Source organism: Odontesthes bonariensis, chromosome 20 (genome assembly GCF_027942865.1).
Source record: "Odontesthes bonariensis isolate fOdoBon6 chromosome 20, fOdoBon6.hap1, whole genome shotgun sequence".
Classification (NCBI taxonomy): Eukaryota; Metazoa; Chordata; class Actinopteri; order Atheriniformes; family Atherinopsidae; genus Odontesthes; species Odontesthes bonariensis.
Genome location: NC_134525.1, coordinates 24,726,079 through 24,746,166, shown reverse-complemented (window position 1 = coordinate 24,746,166; position 20,088 = coordinate 24,726,079). Strand labels below are relative to the sequence as shown.

Below are 20,088 nucleotides of genomic sequence, written 5' to 3'. Positions count from 1 at the left end.
TCTCTACAACTCCCTGTAGACCATAAAAACCCACCGGATGTAGTAGATGGGTGCTGCTGTTTCTTCTGTAGTTTCAAGTGTTGTGAAGAAATGCTGAATACACGTCGGTTCCCAAAGGAAAAAGTTGTTATATGTCAGCATAATAAGTCGTCCACAAAACACACATCTAAAGATTTTACTGCCCTGTAGAGGCACTCTCCAATAAGCGGGAAAGCATACGTTTCAATAAAATGGATCAAATGCTCTAAACTAGGCATATTTCCCACTGCCGCCGGTGCTCACAGTTTATCTTTAGGAAGACTAAATAAATGACCAAGCTGAAAGAAAACTATTCATTTTAAGGGTGAAAAAAAGCAGCCCCCTGAAAATCCACGAGCATCTGCTCCACGCAGGACAAGAGGAACATGGTTTCATGTTGCAGAGGCATAAACTAATATCTCTGCGTAGATACAAATTCTCAACTGTTACTTTTTATTATCATTTGACCTGTGGCTGCTTGACTTTGACATTTTCTTGCTAATCCTCTAACTAATTACTCCTGCAACAGCCCACTAGTGATTATGTATGTTTCAATATTAGATTTCACAGCTGAGGCACACACCATCTAGACTACTACTTGCAAGAGCACCCCTCTCTCTGCTGTGTTTGTTACCATCGGTTGTTAGATAGCGGTGTTGATTTTTCAGACTTCCGAGGATTCTAAACCTGTATGTATTTAATGCACCATCACCCCCTTTTTTGTCAATGTAAATAAAAGCTCTCGGGTTTCAAGAGAAACTAATCTCAATCCTCAAAAAGGCCATTCCCCATAAAAGCGTACCAATCCAGTAATGCTGCATCAACCTTAGCAAGAAGAGCTTATATGAGCGCCTTTAAGCAGAATCTGACAGTAAAATTAAACTTTACTGTGTGCTACAAATGTCACGGAGGTCAAGTGCTCTCTGGCTCCATGATTCATTTCACTACTTAGATTGTAGCAGGAGGTGGGCAATTTTTGTTTACTATGACAAATAACAGTGCCAGGAGAGCATGAACAGATTTACAAGACTGAGAAAAAGCAAGTAAAAAAATAATTTAACTCATTTCCTCAGAAAGCGTAATTCCATACTTTGAAGGACGAAGAGATCTGAGCCTGGGGTAAACATTCATTATAACAAAGTATAAGGGCAGATACAGCTTGACAGAAAACTGATGGGGTGTTTCAAATGTTGAGAATATAACTCGATCATCTCAGTAGAAATGGCATGTAAATTAGATTTTGTTTAAAACGTAAGTATAGAGTATGCCAAGAACGGACACGCACAAACCAGGGTGCACAGTTGGCACAGTGGGATTGCAAGTTTGAGTCCTATAGCAAGAAGCAGTTCAAGGGAACACAAATGACATCTGCTGTACCCGGAAACAGGGAATTATCCTTGTACTTGGTATTCTGCCCCACAATCGCACTCATCATTGTTTCTAGTCACCAAGGTGAATGACTGAGTGAAGCACAGAGACAAAGAGAATGGGTGAGTGAAGCAAAGGGAGGGAGGTTGCCCATAGACCCAACTGCCTCAAACCTCTTTGTTTTCATCATAGGCAGCCCTGGCTCTCTTGGGAGAGTTTGACGGACAGCTCTCTGTATGCCAGTCTATTATGTGATTCCTATCACACAACAGAAGCCTCGGTGTTCTGCTCCTCATCTCCTCCTTATTCAAGAGGGAGGGAAATACATTTTTGCCCTTTTGCATCCAGGCATGAGTTTGTCAATCCCCACACGTCTGAAGGAGAAATGAAAATCATCAAAAAGAAAGAAAAAGAAAGCCAATCAAACCAAATGGGATGGGCAGAGGAAGGCTGGGGGAATGTACCTTGAATTTCATCATATTTACAAACCAAACTAGGTAATGTGGTTTGGCCCTTACACAGATTATGGACAAGGACAGTTAACTGAAGACAGCCCATTGCTACAAAGCTTTAACTGATACTGGTGAAGATACGGGAAACTCCATAAATAAATCAGGAGTGGTTATTACAGAGATGGGAGTCCATAGTATAATTAGAGTAGCTAAAGCAATGCTTAACAGCCCCTATTCACCACAGGCCCTTACATGTACAGATCTGTGTACAGACAGGGGCTCCATTACACATCATTTATTCAAAAAGTCAGGGTTTTAAGCAGGGCGGTGAAAAGGTAATTATGTTAAAAATAGCTTCCAAGGTGGGTGGAGGAAGGCCGTGTGCAAAAATCAAAATGGAAGTGAGGTGTCTCTGGGTCAGCTTTGCCATTGTACATATGTACATTTAAAATGCTGAACATGCCACAAAACATTTGTTTGCACTCCCTGAACGTATGGTTGATATCTAAATTAAGGTTGCTGAATAATTGGCTGTGTGTGGTTTGGTGAACTAATAGGACACTTAAGCTCTATTGCCAAGGCTGGCAACCCTACTGAGATCAGCAACAGACTGAGCTGGAACACTTTGGTAAGTTAATAAGGCCATGTTTATGCATCCATAAGATGTTGCTATGTTTCTTTTGAAATGTCACACCTGAAACAGCTATAACGTTGAAACCACTGACGGGTAAAGTGAGTAACTTGATACAGTGCAGTGTTCTGCAAGGAAAACTTACATTTTGTCATTCACATGTCATTAACATTCACATTCATTTTGTCATTCACATAAACGTCACTTTGACATCTACCGAAGCATTTCTGCAGACCAGTTCCACCCCAATCCTCCATAAGGCAAATTTACTCCTTTAAAGTAGCAGCCTCCACAGGCAGAGCAGCAGTTGGCACCAAACTACTTAGAGGACTCAAAGAACACAAGAGAGATTCTGAGGTATTCATTCCAGCTCTAAACAATAAATTGATGGGATATAATGGTGTGATACATAAAGCTACAACTCAATCCACATTGTTCAGATGTTTTTTGTCCACATCCTAACAGGATTCTGATCTTTTAACAGCATGAAGAGGACATACTTACTTTTAGGAAAGCAGTCATACTATATGGATGATCAATGCACCTACTCTTCTGTAGGAATACATCCATCCATCCATTTTTTTTTTTTTTAAGTATTTTTTTGGGCTTTTTATGCCTTTAATGATAGGACAGTGTGAGAGAGACAGGAAGCAGGGGGCAGAGAGATGGGGCAGACACGCAGCAAAGGGCTGCTCGGTGCGGGAGTCGAACCGGGGCCCGCTGCATCGAGGACAAAGCCTCTGTACATGGGGCGGCTGCTTAACCCACTACGCCACCGACCGCCCCAATCCATCCATTTTTTATACCCGCTTAATCCAATTCAGGGTCGCGGGGGAGCTGGAGCCTATTCCAGCTGCCATTGGGTAAAAGGCAGGCTACACCGTGGACAGGTACTATGGGAACATAGCCAATTATTTCTTTCTTGCTATCCCTATGAACAACGGGCACATTTTTTTTTATTCTAATAAGTACTTGACGACTTATCCTTCAGTTCTTTTGTGTGAATGGAATGAATGCACTCTAATGTACATTAGCCAAAGATAATAATAGCCTGAATATGATGGATCAATTGCTGAGACTGATGAGGCCAACTGGCAAAGAAATCCTACCGATTGAAAATGCTACTCTACTGCTAGTACCTGGCCCTCCATACTTCTAGGAGAAATGAGTGTTTTCTTTAATTATTTGGATTGCAGTGTGAGCACAATGGCACAGGTTACCACATTTGTTGCCAAGTCTCTATTCAATGCAAACTCCCTTCCAGCAATATGAAAACCCTTACTTGATTGTGCTGCAATTACCGCAAAATTCTTTCCGATTTGCATTTAAAAGTGCCAAGATCACCTATCCAGTAAAGGCTGCTTATAAGCTGGTGATGAAGAGATATTGTGATCACTTTTCTGATTGACCCATGGACCTAACTAGGATGACTGTAATAAGGAACATGTATTGAACTAGTGTCGGCATGGTTGCTTACCTTGACTAGCTCTTGTGCTGCAGTTAATCTCATCTGCTCCATGAAAGAGCATAAACAAGGATGTGTGGTTAGTGCATTCGTTTGTTAAGCACATTCAAAGCTAAAGGAGACAAGAGGAAGAACATGAAGGATAGATCTAAGTGCGAAAGATCTTACACCTAATGCAAGTGCCTGTCCATTATGAAGCTTACAACACAGTGTCTGGAATATGCTAATGTGCGACTGCCAGACGGGGCACATCACAACTCTTTCTTCCTTTTCCCTTCTCTGACTAAATCTAGGGTCTTATTTAAATGGGGTTATTTAAACTGCAGGGTTACATTGGGACTCAAAGTCATGAGGTCCATCTACTGATATGATTTGGGAGCTACTAGGATATGGTTAAATGTTAGAAAAAGACAACTAGTGAGAAAATAAACAAGAGTCCGCCGGGAATAGGGTATACCTTTCTCTTTCTAAATACTATTCTAGTATTAAGGTGTTACTGGAGAGAAGCACCTTATGGTACTTTACCTTTACCTGCTGTGGGCTCAAACACACTGCGTCGTAATAGCCACAATAAAAACAAAACAAACCAAGCAGGAAAAGAAAACGGACATAGAAGAGTTGTGCATCCAAAGATATTTCAATTGAGGGACTCTAAATCAGCTATTTGAGAAGATGTTAGTTTGCTGGATTTCAGCAGATTTTGGTGTTAAGCTTTTAAGGTGTGGCGTGTTTCACACCCCCTTTATGTTCCCTTCATCGACCTCTCCAAAGCGTTTGACCTGGGCAACAGGGGGGTCCTCTTCAACGTCCTTCTGAAAATCGGATGCCCCCCAAAACTGCACACCTTAATCAGGACATTCCACGTCATACACATACGTGTGTGTGCATGTGTATGTGAGACAGTCTACAGTATCATAACACCATAGGGAGAGGGAGGGGGGAGAATGCTATTTTGAAATATATCTAATGACACACCCATACAAAGATTAATCTTGATAACAATAATGCAGTTACTTGAGACAAGAGACAAGCACTTACATGAAGACTGACCAGCTTATTTAGCAGAAATAAACACTGCTGTTTGGAACAAATCAAATTTTTTGAATAAATGCTGACTCCACTCGGGAAGAAGAAGCTTTTCTGATTGAACTTATTGATAAAATATGCATTTACACTGATGAGAAGTCTATCATAGAGTTATCTCAGTATCCTGTCCAGTCTAAGCACTTCCTATTGTCAGTGATATCCAATTATTTGTATTATTTATATTTTATCATTTATATTTTAAGCACAAAGTACATCATGGAAATCATTTCTATGCTCAACAGATTATTCAGGCAAACCTATTCAATGGCTTGCTATGAACTTTTTCCTAAGCAGTATTTTCCAGTGAAATTCTCTGCTGTTTGAATTAGCTTCGCAAAAAAGTTTTGATCTTGGACACAAGATGTCAGAGAGCTGAATGCAGTGGCCCATACCTGTTTGAGCAGCTCAAAGATTTCTACAAGTCAAGGCTGTTATCTCTTATAATTGGCCCATGAACTGGAGAAAGGAGCATCTGCTGTAGTCTCAATAGCCGCTTTCGGACTGTAGGAACCTTTGGCAGTTCTAATAACCTTTTAATCCGCGGGGCCGTTTTCTCCCGTGTTCGGACATACAGGAACTCGGGGCTTTCTCCCTTAGTTCCTATAACTATTTAGCTCCTTCTCCGAGGTCGGGTCTTTTCATAGTTCTTATAGAACGAATCTAACGGAGGTGTTTGGTGGTCGGTAGCTACGCCCCATGTCATGCTATCACAGCTTAAATGTTTCCTCATAGACACAGACACAACCGGCGGGTGTTTAATAAGTTAAACTTACACGTTGTCTCATTTGTCTGCAGCGCTCTGCTCTCCTTTCTTCCTTCATGAAATAAAAAAGTATCGTCTCCTGACTCTCTCTGTGAGCTTTTCCAGCCTCAATATTAGACGCCTGATGTGATTGTCCATGATTAATATCACCATCATGCAGACCATGAACACGGTGGCCTCCCCGCTCTCCATATTAGCTTCTTGGTGGTGTTTTTTCTACTCTCCTTACTTTTACCGTTTTGTTTTGTGTTTGAATGTAGCGCTAAACGGCTAACGGCTAACACGTCACTGAAGCAGACGGCTCTGCGCGGCGCATCAGTCCCTATCAGGTCCCGACTCATGTGCGAATGCAGACTGAAACAGTTCCACTGGGGAAGGATAGTTATCAGAACGAAATTCGAGGAGGGTAGTTCTGATAACTACTTTCTTAGAACGGTCTGTCCGAAAGCGGCTAATGGGACAGGTTCAGAACTCAAACCAATTGTGGTCCCATGGTACAGCCAGTCTCTTTGGCAGCCTTCCAGAGTACATGGATGTCATAAATACAACCCAGTTATTATGTTGCATTTTTACCTGTCTCCATAAACGCTGCCCACTGGAGTTTTAAGTGTTTGGGACTTTACTTTAAAAATGTACCTAGATCCATGCTCTTGGACTTGCGGGACTTGACGATCTCCAGCTGAGCAGCATTGTCATACTGCTTGATGCGTTTTTCTGACATACTCTGGCGGGCAAATCCCTCCCTCTGGAATGCAACGTCTGGGTCTGCATCCGGACTTAACGAGCTAAAGTTAATTAGAAAGAAAGCAGAGAGGGAGAAAGAGACAGATGTATTATAATGATGACATGGAATATTTGCTTTGATAATACAATTATCCAATGAATTACATATGTTTTGGCTCAGGGTTATCCTAATGATAAAATTGAGAAATAAAATCAACCAATTAATATCCATACAAAACAAACCTCAGTCCAAAACGCCCCTTTATCATCAGATAATGACCATCAACATACATTACTCACACAAGCGCATATGTAGATATTTACATATGCGCTTTCAATCTTTCCTTTCAGTGAGTTTTTCTAATTAAGCATATCTCCACCTCTGCTTAGTGTATTCAGGATACACCACAGTAGGGATGGGCAGGCTCATCCTCAGATGTGCAATACAGTGAGGGTGAACTAGGGTCAGGGCAACTCCATTCTGATTCCAGAACCCCAACCACAAGCTGTATGTCTGAAACAAGGCAGGACTCAATGCACCACAGTGCCTTCCCTTTAAGATCCTCTGTATCTCTGTCTGGATCTTAATTGAAAGTTGGAGGGGAGTGGCACAAGAAGGTTGGGAGGAGAACAGGAGTATTTCCATGCAGAAAAATACATTTAGCAAATGTTGCTTGCGTGCATACTTTTTTTTAGTTGCTTTCCATACAATGTAATCATTCATTGATTCGAGCAGATGGAGCAGATGCTCTTTCAAACAGACTTTTGCAACATCACGAGAGGGTGACTGCTGGCACTTGTTTGCATGCAAACAATTCTTATTTGGGGTGTCAACGGCATTTAAGAAACGAGCTGCTCCGTGTGTCACAAAGGGTTAGGCATCAGCGTGTCACTTTGCCATCAACTATACCTGACAATCCCAGCTAAACTCAGACTGTCTCACAGGACCAAATCCAGATGACACAGAAAGAAAGGGAGGAAGGGCAGGAAGAGAGGAATGAAACCACAGTTGTATTATTAATCTGTTCATCACCCTTTTCCCTCTTTTTTTCTCTCATCGTTCCAAGCTCACAAAAACCCTACCGCCTCTAATACTTCTACCTCCGTAAATATCATCTGTCGGAGCATGACTGAGATAGTATGGGCAACAAAGGGCGCATTTTCACTCTGACTTTAGATTTCATTTGCTCTTGCTAGCAGTGCGTTTCTGAACCAGTAAAGCACAAATAGAACACTGACGAAGTACAGCACTGCAGCAGGGAGCACGAGCATCTACTGAGGTACAGAGAGTGGAGGAGTATTCATCCGAGGTGTGGACCCCGGTCCAAGACTTGAAAATACTTGATATTTCACAGCAGACAAAAAAGCTTTAAGTGTTGTTTAAGTTTCTAATACCTTATGGCTTTGCATGTTTTCTCGCTTGATAGATTAATAATGGAGGCTTTTAATCCATATTTCAATTTGTTGTAGTCCTGAGTTATTATTTGTTGTGAAATGCAACCCCAGCACTTTTTATTTTTGATCAAGTTTAGTTGCACTTGCTGCTTACTTTGGTAAATAAATGCACCTTTTAAGAAGCAGTTATTATTCCTGGAAATCATCTGTTAGTATTCTGCGTTTGAATTATAGATCTGGATTTTCGGTCAGATGACTTGATAAGACGTAGGACTTGGACCCGACTCGGGACTCCACATCTTGACTTAGGACTCACGTGTCTTTACTTGAGACTTGATTGGGAAGACTTGAGACTTACTTGTGACTTGTTCCCACCTCTGCAATGAATCTGTTTGAATAATAGAGTAATTATGCAGACAAGAGGTCAGTATCCCAGCTGGTCTGATGAAAGCTGGGGAGAAACCTGTGTAGTCAGAGTAAAGGGACCGCTCTGTGGTGGTGTCAATTCCACAGTCGGAAATCTACTGTTTGCTGTGTGTTTCTGCCCATTTTAGCTCTTTTTTAAAGCAAAAAAATTGTATTGTTACTTTTATCCATTTGTTTTGTTTTCATTTACTTTTTTTGTTTGTCTCTTTTTCTCAACCATTATTTGATATAAGCAGAGAAAGCCTAAAGTCCACAAATAAGATCTGGAGTAAAATGCAGAGAAAGTATCATTTCAAGCCAAAAGGCACCCAATGTCTCTGTGGCAATAACCTCAACAACTGAAGGAGGTGCCGGTGACCAGTGGCCAAGTAATTCTGTCCTGAAAACCTTAATCACAGGTTGCCTATACAGCTGCTTAACTAAATAAATGTAATAAATTAATCTAATCACAACTCAATTTCCAAAGAAAGCTGGACACTGTGTGAATGTGAGTGTATTTCAGTGTTTGGAAATACATGCTTCAGTACTTAAGTTGAGCAGAAGGGAATACATGTGTGACTGCGTCTGTTTGGAGCGGATGCTCCTTCAAACAGCCTTCAAAGCATTTTCAGTATCACTAGAGGAACTGATGTCACTTATTTGCTTTTGAAGAATGCAAATTTTAGAACTACGCCGTTCAGTTTTATGAAAACTGAAACGCACGTTTACTGCAAATTGATTGAAACTCGTTCCACACCCTGAATGCTATTATCACCAGGGCAGAAGTGAAATTTTAACTGAATCAAAAAAATTGGCAAAGCTGGTACTAATCCTCTTGTTTCCTTAAAAGCGACGCACAGATATTCAGTTACTACAGCACTTTAATGGAAATGCAGCACTCAGTTACAGGCCTTGCTCTCACTTCCTTAGCTACAAATTTCTCCCCTAGGAATGCTAACTGTAATAAGATCCTGCTTTGATCATCTCTGCCCACATTCCAGGGAGTTCTTAAGCACAAAAATCATTTATGTCTGTAAGGCTTTTATTTTTTGTATACAGGAACCTGAGATCCATGCTTGATGTCTATTATAAATGTTCCCTTTCACACGCTCAATGGGGGAAAGTATTGACCAGAAGAATGTAAGTGATAGCTTGACAATGTAGCCACCTCTATAATAAATTAGATAATCAAAACAGTGGCAGAATTTATTCATACCACTCATCCCATACATGCTAATGGCCTATCTTTAATAGTGGTACCAATCTATATGGGCAATACATTCCCTCATCTTGTTCATTAAGCAGCCTTTCAAAGCAAATTTCCCCATTTTTAGCAGATGCTTTTTTTCCCCAGATCGGATTTTTCCATTATCTAAAATTAAATAAGACCTGGGTAATGCTCACAGGCAAATCCACAGCTTTAACTTCCATTTTACATCAACATGTTCCTGTCTAACGTCTCCCGTGCAGGAAGTTAAACGTGTCAAGCTGCATCGGGGCTTTGCTGCTAAGTGGGGAGTGCTAAAAGCTCCCAATTACACTGGTGACACAAGCATTGTTTTTTTTTTTTCCCCTCTTCCCTCCCATCTCCCACAAACATGAAAAACAACTGAGTAATTAACCTCAAAGCAACCAACTTCTATTGCAAGTCCAGCTTAGTGTGACTGACTAGCACCGGAGATTCTGAAGATCTGTTCAATAAAATAGAAGAGCAATGTCCAGCACAGCACCTCTGAATTTTTCTTTTTCCCCAGGCGGGTTGAGGGGATCATTTTTTTTTGCTGCATGGATGCCCAGCTGGTGTGGGGAGCTCAGAGCTAGCTTCAAATGTACCAAACCATATGTGTGGACTTCATACAGAGGTGCATCGGTCGACATTTGACGGTCCAAATATTTTACACGCTTAAGACAAAAAAGGTAAACATAGAGTACCTTTGTTCAGCTTCAGCAGATTGGAAAGAAATAGTGTCCGAGCTATTTTTGCCTGTTAACTCATCACATCATTCTAAAATAGATACATGAACACAGTGAAATGAAATTGCTCCATCAGCCACAGACAAAAGAGAAGCTGCACCTGTGAAGCTATGGAAATTGAGACCTCTTTGTCTGTCTGCCGACTCTTGTGCCAACTCCCATTCCCTGCTTGAAATGCTTTACTTCAGTTTAAGGTACATGAGCATCGCACATTCTGAGATCCACCTGCACCCTTGTCACGGTGGCACCGAGTACGGCATAGATGCACACACAGAGCACTACGCACAGATGTATAGGTATATAAACACAGGGAGGGGAGTGTAGAAATCAGAGCATGACATGCTTGCGGTAGTGGTGCACCAGTGAGACATGCTCAATATTCATTAAGCTAGCAGAAACTAATTATATTTCTGGAAAAACACATGTATGTGTACTACTTGACATTTAAGTCGTTACCAGCCCACATGGACAGCTGAAATCGCGTGTGCATGCACTTATGGAGATGTTTGTACGTATCTGTAATTATGCCGACAGGCTGATGGGGAAAAAACATTTATTTAACAGAGCGCTTCTGATTCTTGTGATTTGTAGTTACATTGCTGATGATAGTGACTATTAGGGAGTCAACTGAAGTATGCAGTCTGCCTGAAAAGTTTGTTTGTTCATGTCTTTGAGGACCTTTTCCACTTTATATGTTAATTTGTGAAATTGTTTACCAGCCAATGTGTATCTAAACACTCCTGAGACTTGTGTGTATTTGTGATTGTGAAAAAATGGCTGTGTGCATGTTTATCTGGAGTCCCCTTTCTATTGTTGCTGGTTGACAGGTTGTGTCAAAGCTGCCCGGGATATGATGTTTCCACCTGTGACATCTCACAAAGACAGAGAAGGACATCGTCAAGTTCTCTACCTTTCTATCTGACTGCGTCTTGGGCTGTCCATTTATTTTCTCTCCAGTCTGAATGACAATTGACACTTCTCTTCCACCGTCTTTTATTTTTTTCATTTTCAATATTCTATCAATTGACTTTGCTTCAGTATCTTACTTTTTTAGTTGGCGTGATAGGAATAGAAGATTATTTCCTCTCTTTGAATATTCTGAAATTTAGAATATTCTGGGCTCATGATGCTCTAACATGAAAACATGATAATGCAAAGATATTTTTTTGGATATTATAAATGTGCAATCACCTCTTTTCCCACTGCAAGTTGTAAAACTTATCCCTGGAGAGCTGTAGGACAGCCGTGATCCCATCAGTCCTAGCTTGTTGTAGTTTCTTATTTACATATGCATTGCAATACCTTGCACACTGCAGAACAATTAACATGCTGTGTACACCTCTTGTTTTCTTGAGTTTTGTTTTGTTTTCGTTGCACATCAGTGCCAACTCAGATACCTCCTTCACAGGTACTCTCGTGGTATTCTAGTCATTGTAACCCAACAACTTCTACAAAATCACAGCTAGAGGCCTTCAGCATTGCTCAGCCGTAAAAACTGTATTTATATAACATAGTAATAGTTTTTCAAAAGCCTAAATTTCACATTGGCTTGAGTTATAAACGACTTCATGGGCCCTGAATATTCGTGGTGCATCAAAACTACAAACAACAAAGAGAGAAAAAAATAAATATGACTGTAGATTCACAAGGAAAAAAATAAATGAAAAAAGGATGAGACGCTTCCATTTTTAAACAGAGTTCCATATTCAAAGCAAAAAAATCTTTGCTGCAGTCGCCCCCCCCCCCTCGGTGCTTACATACTTGCCTTTTGCTTCCTTGGAACACGAGGTTGCAAATCTTATTGTGTCCCCCTCTGAAGGGTAAAGTTTAGGGCACCTCAGTGAGGATTTGATGGATGACCCCTTTTTCATACATGTAAGGTTAATAGTACAAAGCAGTGAACATTAAAACATTAAATTTAAGGTTAAATATTTGGACAACAAACACGAAGGTCTAAAAAAGAACTCGAGCTGGACTGGGACCACAGTGAGACAGCAGACGCAGCCCACAAGTGCGTAATATCAGCTTGGAAGATTAAAACCAGGTGGAAACTTCTTTTTTTCCTCATTTAGGAGAGGCTGATTGTATCTGAGCTGCCATAAATATACCCTGCATTTTTCTCACACCACTCCACATCCTATGCTCATTCTCCTGTTTTTTTCTTCACATTATTCAGACACTACATCAACCAGATTATTATATCAGTTTTACTGTAAAACATTCAGACATGGCCCTTCCTGCTTGGTTTCACATCCAAACTAATGAAGTGGGAGACAGTTAAGGGGATGAATGTGGTAGGTCAGGACCTATTGCTGAAGAAAAAAAAAACTTTGTGAAGATATGTTAAGTAATAATTTACATCCTTTATTTATTCACTGAAACCTGACAAATGACACAGGCTGGTTTCAATCACCAGACTACTCATCACTATTCCACACTCTTTAAATCTACATACTGGCATTTTGCACTTCACCAACACAAGCGTGATCCACTACAGCCGGCTGAAGTATAAACAGATTTAGACAGATTTCAAGTGCAACTCTATGGATGTTCATGGTTTGATTATTTAGACTGCATTGCAACTTAATTTAACTACCGTTAAGTCACAAGCTAGTTCGATGGCGTAAGCACAACGCTCCAAACGCCCAGCTAATAAAAAGGAGTCAAATACAAATAAAACATTCAGTATCACATTAACAGCTCGCATATCTGGACTTTATCATTTAAACAGAGACACAGAGTTCTAATATTTACAACCCCTTTTGATGTTTGAGCCTTGTAAAACTGATGTGATACAGCAATGTTTTATAACCACTGGACAGCTATTAGGCATTAGCTAAGGATGTCAGGAAAAAGTAGGTCACTCTCGGTCTCTTGACTACGGGTGAGATGGAATTTCTGCCTCCACAACAACCATTTATCTTGGGGCCCAACCCTATTAACAGACTAACGTGGTGGTTATCTTATTCAGTAAAAAAAAACAACAAAAAAAACAAGTAGAACAAAGAAAGTTAAATATTATGAATCAAAAATTAAGTGCAGTCATTTGTAGGACTTCTGAAGATAATTAAAGAGGGAAAAAAACGGGTCACTAGGACAGAAAATAAATAAAAAAAGACTGAATGAATTCATTCATCAAACGGTGGGTATGTTATATGTGAAGTTATAACAGCAACTACCATTTATTGAAAATATCTTTTGTAGGTATGGTAGGTGTTAAAGTGACATGATGCCCTTTTAAAAAAAACTGAAACAATTTCCTGAGGTCTCATTGAAATGTGTGATACAGGCTTTGGAGGGGCGGATACCGTGAGCAGGAAGAAAGTTTTCCAACTGAAAGCGACTGTCTGACAGGACCGAACAACTATATCAGTTGGAACCTGAAGTTAGTCAGAACCTAAAGAAGAGGGAAACCTCGGAGAGTTTCAACCATCAAGGCTTCGACGGGACTCTGGTGAAGGGTTAGTTTGTCTAAGGCATGTTTGTCACTGACTAAGTACACGTTGTCATGGTAGCTGTGTCATACGAAGGGTTAACATACGTTACCTGTCATCAAAACATCGGCATCCAGTGTGCAATTTATTGCAGTAAACATGAACACAATTACACTATTCCCAGAGTAATACCAAACACTCTAGCTCTATATGGAGATATACATCGTTACGCTATTGATTTGAGAAGGAAATTGTTTAGCAGTGAGCCCTTAAGTTAGTAAAATATACTAGTAAGCAATACTTTCTTATCAACAGTAACGGACAGAACTGGAGACGTACACAGCTTAACTCGCAGTAATGCATGTGTACCGTTAATTACTGCATTTACACTTTGCATATATTAATGCAATCAAAGACCTACACCTTTATTTGAAACATGCCCATAATGTGATGTAAACGCACAGAGAGCAGTGAACAGCATTCGATGTTGCACTGAGAGTGAGGAGAGGGCCGGTGTTGAGCCAAAAACACATCTTATCTGCACAGCTGCAGGTCGTCCGAATCACAGAGCACAACGGTTCAACTAGAAAGCATTCCGTTCACAAAGTAATGTCTTGTTTACATTCAAGATGAGGTGACTGTTCCCACATCAGTCAACCAGTTCCCTGTAGATTAGTACCATATTAGGATGTGCTTTACAAACTGTGGGGTGGGCAGATTTTCATAAACGTGTTGATGAGTTGTGTTTGTAACCTGGCAACGACTGAGCTGATGACGTCACAGACAGCATCGGCAGTGCCAAAGAGTTACATATCCCATCCATTTCTTTAGCAAACAAACTCAACAAGGGTCAAGAGAAGAGATGGTTTAAACTTAAATTCATCTCTCTTACCGTCTTGTTCCTGTCTGACATACACACAGGGTTCCTACAGGTTTCTTCAAGTCAAATTTAAGTCTTTTTAAGACTTTTTTAAGACCATTTATAAAAAAAAATAATACCCATTTCACAGACCTACCGGCAAAGAAAAACTTTTTTTTTTTTAATTTGTTCATTTATTTCTCAAACAAATGAAAGTGTGGACTGTGTAAAGCATTGATGAAACATTGCAGCATAGTAGTAGTAAACGCTGCAACACCACAGCACAGACACAGACAACAAGCCAAACAGAGGTGTGAAAAATCAAAGAAAATTTCAGCAGACCACAAAAAAGTTTAACTGACACAGTTAAGTTGTTTTTTAACATTGGTTATGTTAGCTAGCTACTTATTCCACGCTGGGAATATGGGGAGTAGAGAGAACTATAAATAATGAAAATCAACTAAAAAAATGAGAACATAGAATATCTCATCGAACATAAGAACGGACGGTGATTTGTTTACCTTGGACACCAGTTCCTCTTTAATATACACAGCTAAACCAAACTTGGCTATGTACGCCGTTTTGTCGGGACCACAAGTAATTGTGGCAGCGATGTCGGAATCGGGGAACATGCATTTAAACAACTCTGAAATACCCTCGTTTCCATTATATGAATGGTGTTTGGCGATTGTGTTAAGAGTCCACAACACCTCTGCTTTCATGGTTGGTGTGGACCCAAAAGCTGTTCGCAGATCTACTCTAGTTGCGGTGACGGTCGTAACTGGAGGGGCTGTACAAGCAGTTGGCTCGTTAACGTTATCTGCTAGCTCAGATACATTAATAGCTAACTGGCTAGCGTTGGCCGGTTGAAACACCCCGGCGATGGAAGGAGTTTGATCCTTCGCTTTGATATTTTTCATGTGCTTGAAGGACTTGGCGTGAGACTCTACGACATTTCCCCATAATCCCAGCAAGAGATGGGAAGCAAGGAAACGCAAACAAATGTTAAAAAAACAACATAACGGCATAAGTTAAACTTTCTTGTTTTCTGCTGAGATTTGCCTTGATTTTTCACGCTTCTGCTTGGCTTGTTGCTGTGGTCTGTGTCAGTGCTGTAGCAATGTGATCGGACCCGGGGCGGAGCGGTAGCGGCAGCATTGCGTTCTCAATGATTGGTTCCGCCACTCTTCATTTAGGCTACGTTATTTAGGCTTTTCAAAATAATAGTAGCCTTGTTGACAAATGAAACTTTTCAGGAGAATGCGATACGGAGAAGTTACTGCACAAATTTTAAGACCCAGATATCAAAATTCAAGACTTATTCAAGTCTTTTTAAGGTATTATATCCAAATTCATAAATTCAATGCTTTTAAGACTTTTTAAGACCCCGCGGGAACCTTGTACACAGCGTTTCCTCTTGAGCTTGTTGAGAATTTGGCTGTTTCAGGGCATTAGTCGGCTTTTAGAGAGCCTCTGATGGCGCGGTTATTCATCCAAACAGATGTCAAGAAGAGCCAGAATTACCAAAAGAAATCACTCTAGCAGCATATTTTCTAAACCAGCAAAGAAAAAAACTCTCAAAAATAGAAATTACATTTATTTTGTACATTGAGTAAAGAGGACTAAAAAGAATTCCAATAATTTTACAGGCTAATCAGACACTTTTGTGTGGGTACATTAATGTGGCCTCGGCATGGCTTCTGCCATGAGGACAGAAAGTGGAATAACACTGGAGGCCAAAGATGAGACTCTCTTCACCGTTGGAAGAGCTTAATTAAAAAGTAGCAGTTCCAGTGCACCAGAGACTGGCTGACCCACATCCCCTGCTGGTTCAGCATGCTTGTTAACACTGGCTAAGTAATTATCTGTGGTGGGATGATGGTGAAACTTGAAAAGGAAAACAAGAAATATAAGTATAAGTTAATCAGAATGATGATATATACTTTGTGCGTGTAACCAGCTGTGAGTAAAATGTGAATGTGTGCCTGATGCGTGTTTGTAAGTTTGAAACATTGAAATATTCAGATTAATCCGAGTCATTAGTATGTAGCAAACTCCATCCTTGTGTACACACAGAACCCACATTTTTATACCCGTGCTAATGTGGGTGTTTGTGTGAGTATAGAGAGGGTTTTTCAGCCATATGCTTGTGGCCCGTATGCAACATGCGACATGTGATCTCACCAAGCTAAAAAGCCAATCATAAGAAACAAAGAAAACAAGAAGAAAAAAATGCGACATAATCAACTGATTGGTACAGTTTCTTGTAGATGAAGTTTGCGGTTCTACAGGGAGTGTCTTGTAAAAGTTTAAATTGATTATACCCAATTAAAATACAGCTTTTAAAGCAAAAACAAAGTATTTGAAAAATCTTGATTCATAGCCAGGCTTCTTAAAGAGCCCAGTGTGAAAGGATTCCACTGCCTAAATGGTTGAGTCTCGAAAGAGTCTTCGCGTTCTGACAAGGTTGATGAGCCATCGCTTGATTTTATTATGAGGGTGCTGCAGTGGGGCACTGAAATCCCATGGGTGGTTGGGGATGAGGGGGTGAAAGTACTGTATGAGTCCATCATGGTCTTTTTATTCACAGTTAAGACTTCTATTGCACATGCACATCCACAGGCTTTGCCAGGCAAAATATAACACACCTGTATACTTATACCCAGATGGATATGTAAGTATATGTTCTTTAATAGTCATAAAACAGTTTGAATAATAAATAACACATATATTATTTAATCTTTTTCTTGTGCATGGTAGTCGAAATGACTGATTTCTATGGGGGAAATTTTGGGTAAAAAAAATTAATATAAATATGAACAAATTTATAAATGTATATATAATTAATATAAATATAAAAATGTGATTGAGATGTATGTGTTTAAAAATTAATATAAATATGAACGAATTTATAAATGTATATATAATTAATATAAATATAAAAATGTGACAAATAAATGTATATATGTATATAAATATACATACATTTGTAAATATATTTTCGAGATTCTAAAAAAAATATGCTTGACTTTGTGTGTGTAGTCTGGCAGTCTGCATTTGTGGATCCATTTTGGATCCTCAAATGTATGTATGTATAAATATACAAATGTATGTATATTTATATACATATATTTATTTATTTGTGTCACATTTTTATATTTATATTAATTATGTATACATTTATAAATTCGTTCATATTTATATTAATTTTTTTTACCCAAAATTTCCCCCATAGATTTCTACTTGGGTTAGGGTTAGGAAATCCATTTCACAATGTGATGGAAGGCACTAACTTGCAGTAATTGGTAATACATTATCCCTGCTAAATTTTTTGTAACTTAATTGAAAATCTGATTGTCAGCTTGTCTCGTCGAGCCCAGGATGCAATTTTTCCCCCCACTTAGAAGCAGAAATACAATCTGCATTGAAATAGACATGCAAAAAAGTCTGCTCCCCTCCAAATAGGGGAAATCTAAAGTCCTGTGAAATAGAAATAACTGATAAATCAGCCAGTTCCACTGCAACATGAGAACAACCTTCTACCTACCATTCATTCTGACCAGGCAGCTCGTGAATCCAGGGAACTGGGTTTTCTCCCACAAAGCCCATGTCATCGTGTGAACTGGAGGATGACTGGTCCGACAGGTTTGCTGGAAGCAAGGGGGGGCTATCGTCTTCAATCATCACTATGTCATCTTTGGGCATGTTCACAGTTGGAGAGAACTGATAGTGACCTGAAGGACAGGGAGGGAAAGAGAGAGACTGAGCAGCTTGCATGATTTGAGTTTCCTTTAAAACTACATCAATGTTCAGTTACACTCCTCCACAGACAGTATATATCAGATGATTACGTCTTGCTTTCCAGATTTAACAAATGGCTACACTAAAATGCAGTTGGCTCTTTCTTTCCCAGCGCTCTAAATCCCCACAACTTTTAATCTTTCAAAACGCACCTCACAGGTTTTGCATAATCTTGTTGAAATCTTCACTTACTGGAAGACAAATTCTGATCCCACATAAACAAGACAAGACAACATCCTCCAAATAGCGGCAGACACATGACGACCATGAAAAGGAAAGAGGGACCATGACAGGTATAAGACATAACCAAAAATGATCCAACTTCTACCATCCAGAATCCAGTCCATTAATGGCAGGGGGAAAAGTTGCAGACTTGAGTAGTTTAATCCGTTCTCTGTCTCTCTTCTCCAAGGACAAATATGAGTAGAAGAAGAGCTTCCCTGATCAGTATTCTTTCCCATATGCCCCCTTCCCACTGAGGATTTTCAGAATTGCTCCTTTGCTCGCCCCAGGAGTGAAAGTCAACAGGGAATGTGCTGGCACTCGGCACCAAGGGCAGCAGAAGAGTTGTTCTGCTGCGTGAGAAGTGGGCCTGCCATTACTGCGCTGGAAGATTCGCTCTGAAAAATAAATCAGCGCTTCACTTAAATATGAATACTTGCGCGTCAAAGGAATCCACTCCAACTCAAGACACATGACGAGATCTGAGTTTTGCAAAACACCTGCTTTACATTAGAAGTTGGGTCTCAGAGACTCTGGACTTTCCGTGGTCTTTGCTTTTGTTTACATTGCCAGAGAGCCATTTTGTAAATTTAATAGCTTAGGAACAATTGTGTGTAATCACTAACAGCAGACAACAATATTTACTCTGGCAGGAATCCTACATGAACCTGAGAGCTGTTTAATTTCACTGGGGCCCCACACATGATAAATGCATATTGTGAAAGTAAAATTAAGTGTATAGCTTCGTTTAAGTATTTGCCCTGAAAAAGACAAATCAGCCACATGAGGCTGAGAGAGAAACCGGGTTCTCCTCCTGCGTTAAAAGAAAACCAAATACATTTTAAAAATCCAAAGGAAAAATAAAAGCCGAGTAATTTGGCTCATGAGTTAGAGCTCTTGCTGGTGGAACGGGAATTAAGAGGTTTAATAGACCTTGTGTAAATTCATGAAAGACTTCACTGCAAGACCGGATGATACAACAAAGATGTTACCTTGCTTTGAACAGTGCTATCATCACTGCATTATCATTCAATTAAAATCTACTTCTGCATGAGGTCAACTGTGTTCCATCTATATAATATAGAATGACTTTTTGTCATGTGCAGCTGCGGGACTAGAAAACTTTGCCAAAAGCTTTTTGATGCACCCGCAAGTCTGTTAATTGATTCTTTTTTAAAGCCTCATCATTTTGTCTTTGGATTGCTCCACTTAACCAGTTAAGATGGTTGCCAACACTGTACGGAAGAAATAAAGGCCATTCCTCTCCCAGGCAGCTTTACAGGGAAGCGCAGGTAATTGAATTCACCCTGTGCTGTAAAACAGCGGAAAATGAGTAATGGAAGGTATAAACTCAAAAAAAGAAAAAAAGCCTAAACTCAACCTGTCAATTGTCGAGTAAATTAAAGTAAGGAGTTCAATCACGGCTGCATATTCATCATTTATATCACTAAATCAGAGTTTTTTCAATATTTTTTCAACAGAAAATATAAAT

The 20,088-nt window shown here is 39.9% G+C and overlaps 1 protein-coding gene across 7 annotated transcripts in view; it reads right to left on the bottom strand.

Annotated features, from left to right (window-relative positions):
• LOC142370262 (partitioning defective 3 homolog) overlaps positions 1-20,088 on the bottom strand; it is a 333,677-nt gene that overhangs the window by 110,363 nt on the left and 203,226 nt on the right. For 5 of the 7 annotated variants that reach the window (XM_075452746.1, XM_075452747.1, XM_075452752.1 and 2 more), the window contains 3 exons: positions 18,121-18,307; positions 6,420-6,568; positions 3,947-3,979 (listed from right to left, as the gene is read on the bottom strand). In XM_075452746.1, coding sequence (XP_075308861.1) covers positions 3,947-3,979; positions 6,420-6,568; positions 18,121-18,307 — 369 coding nt within the window. The remainder of the gene's footprint in view (positions 1-3,946; positions 3,980-6,419; positions 6,569-18,120; positions 18,308-20,088) is intronic. The other 2 variants (XM_075452749.1, XM_075452751.1) reach the window with 1 other exon arrangement.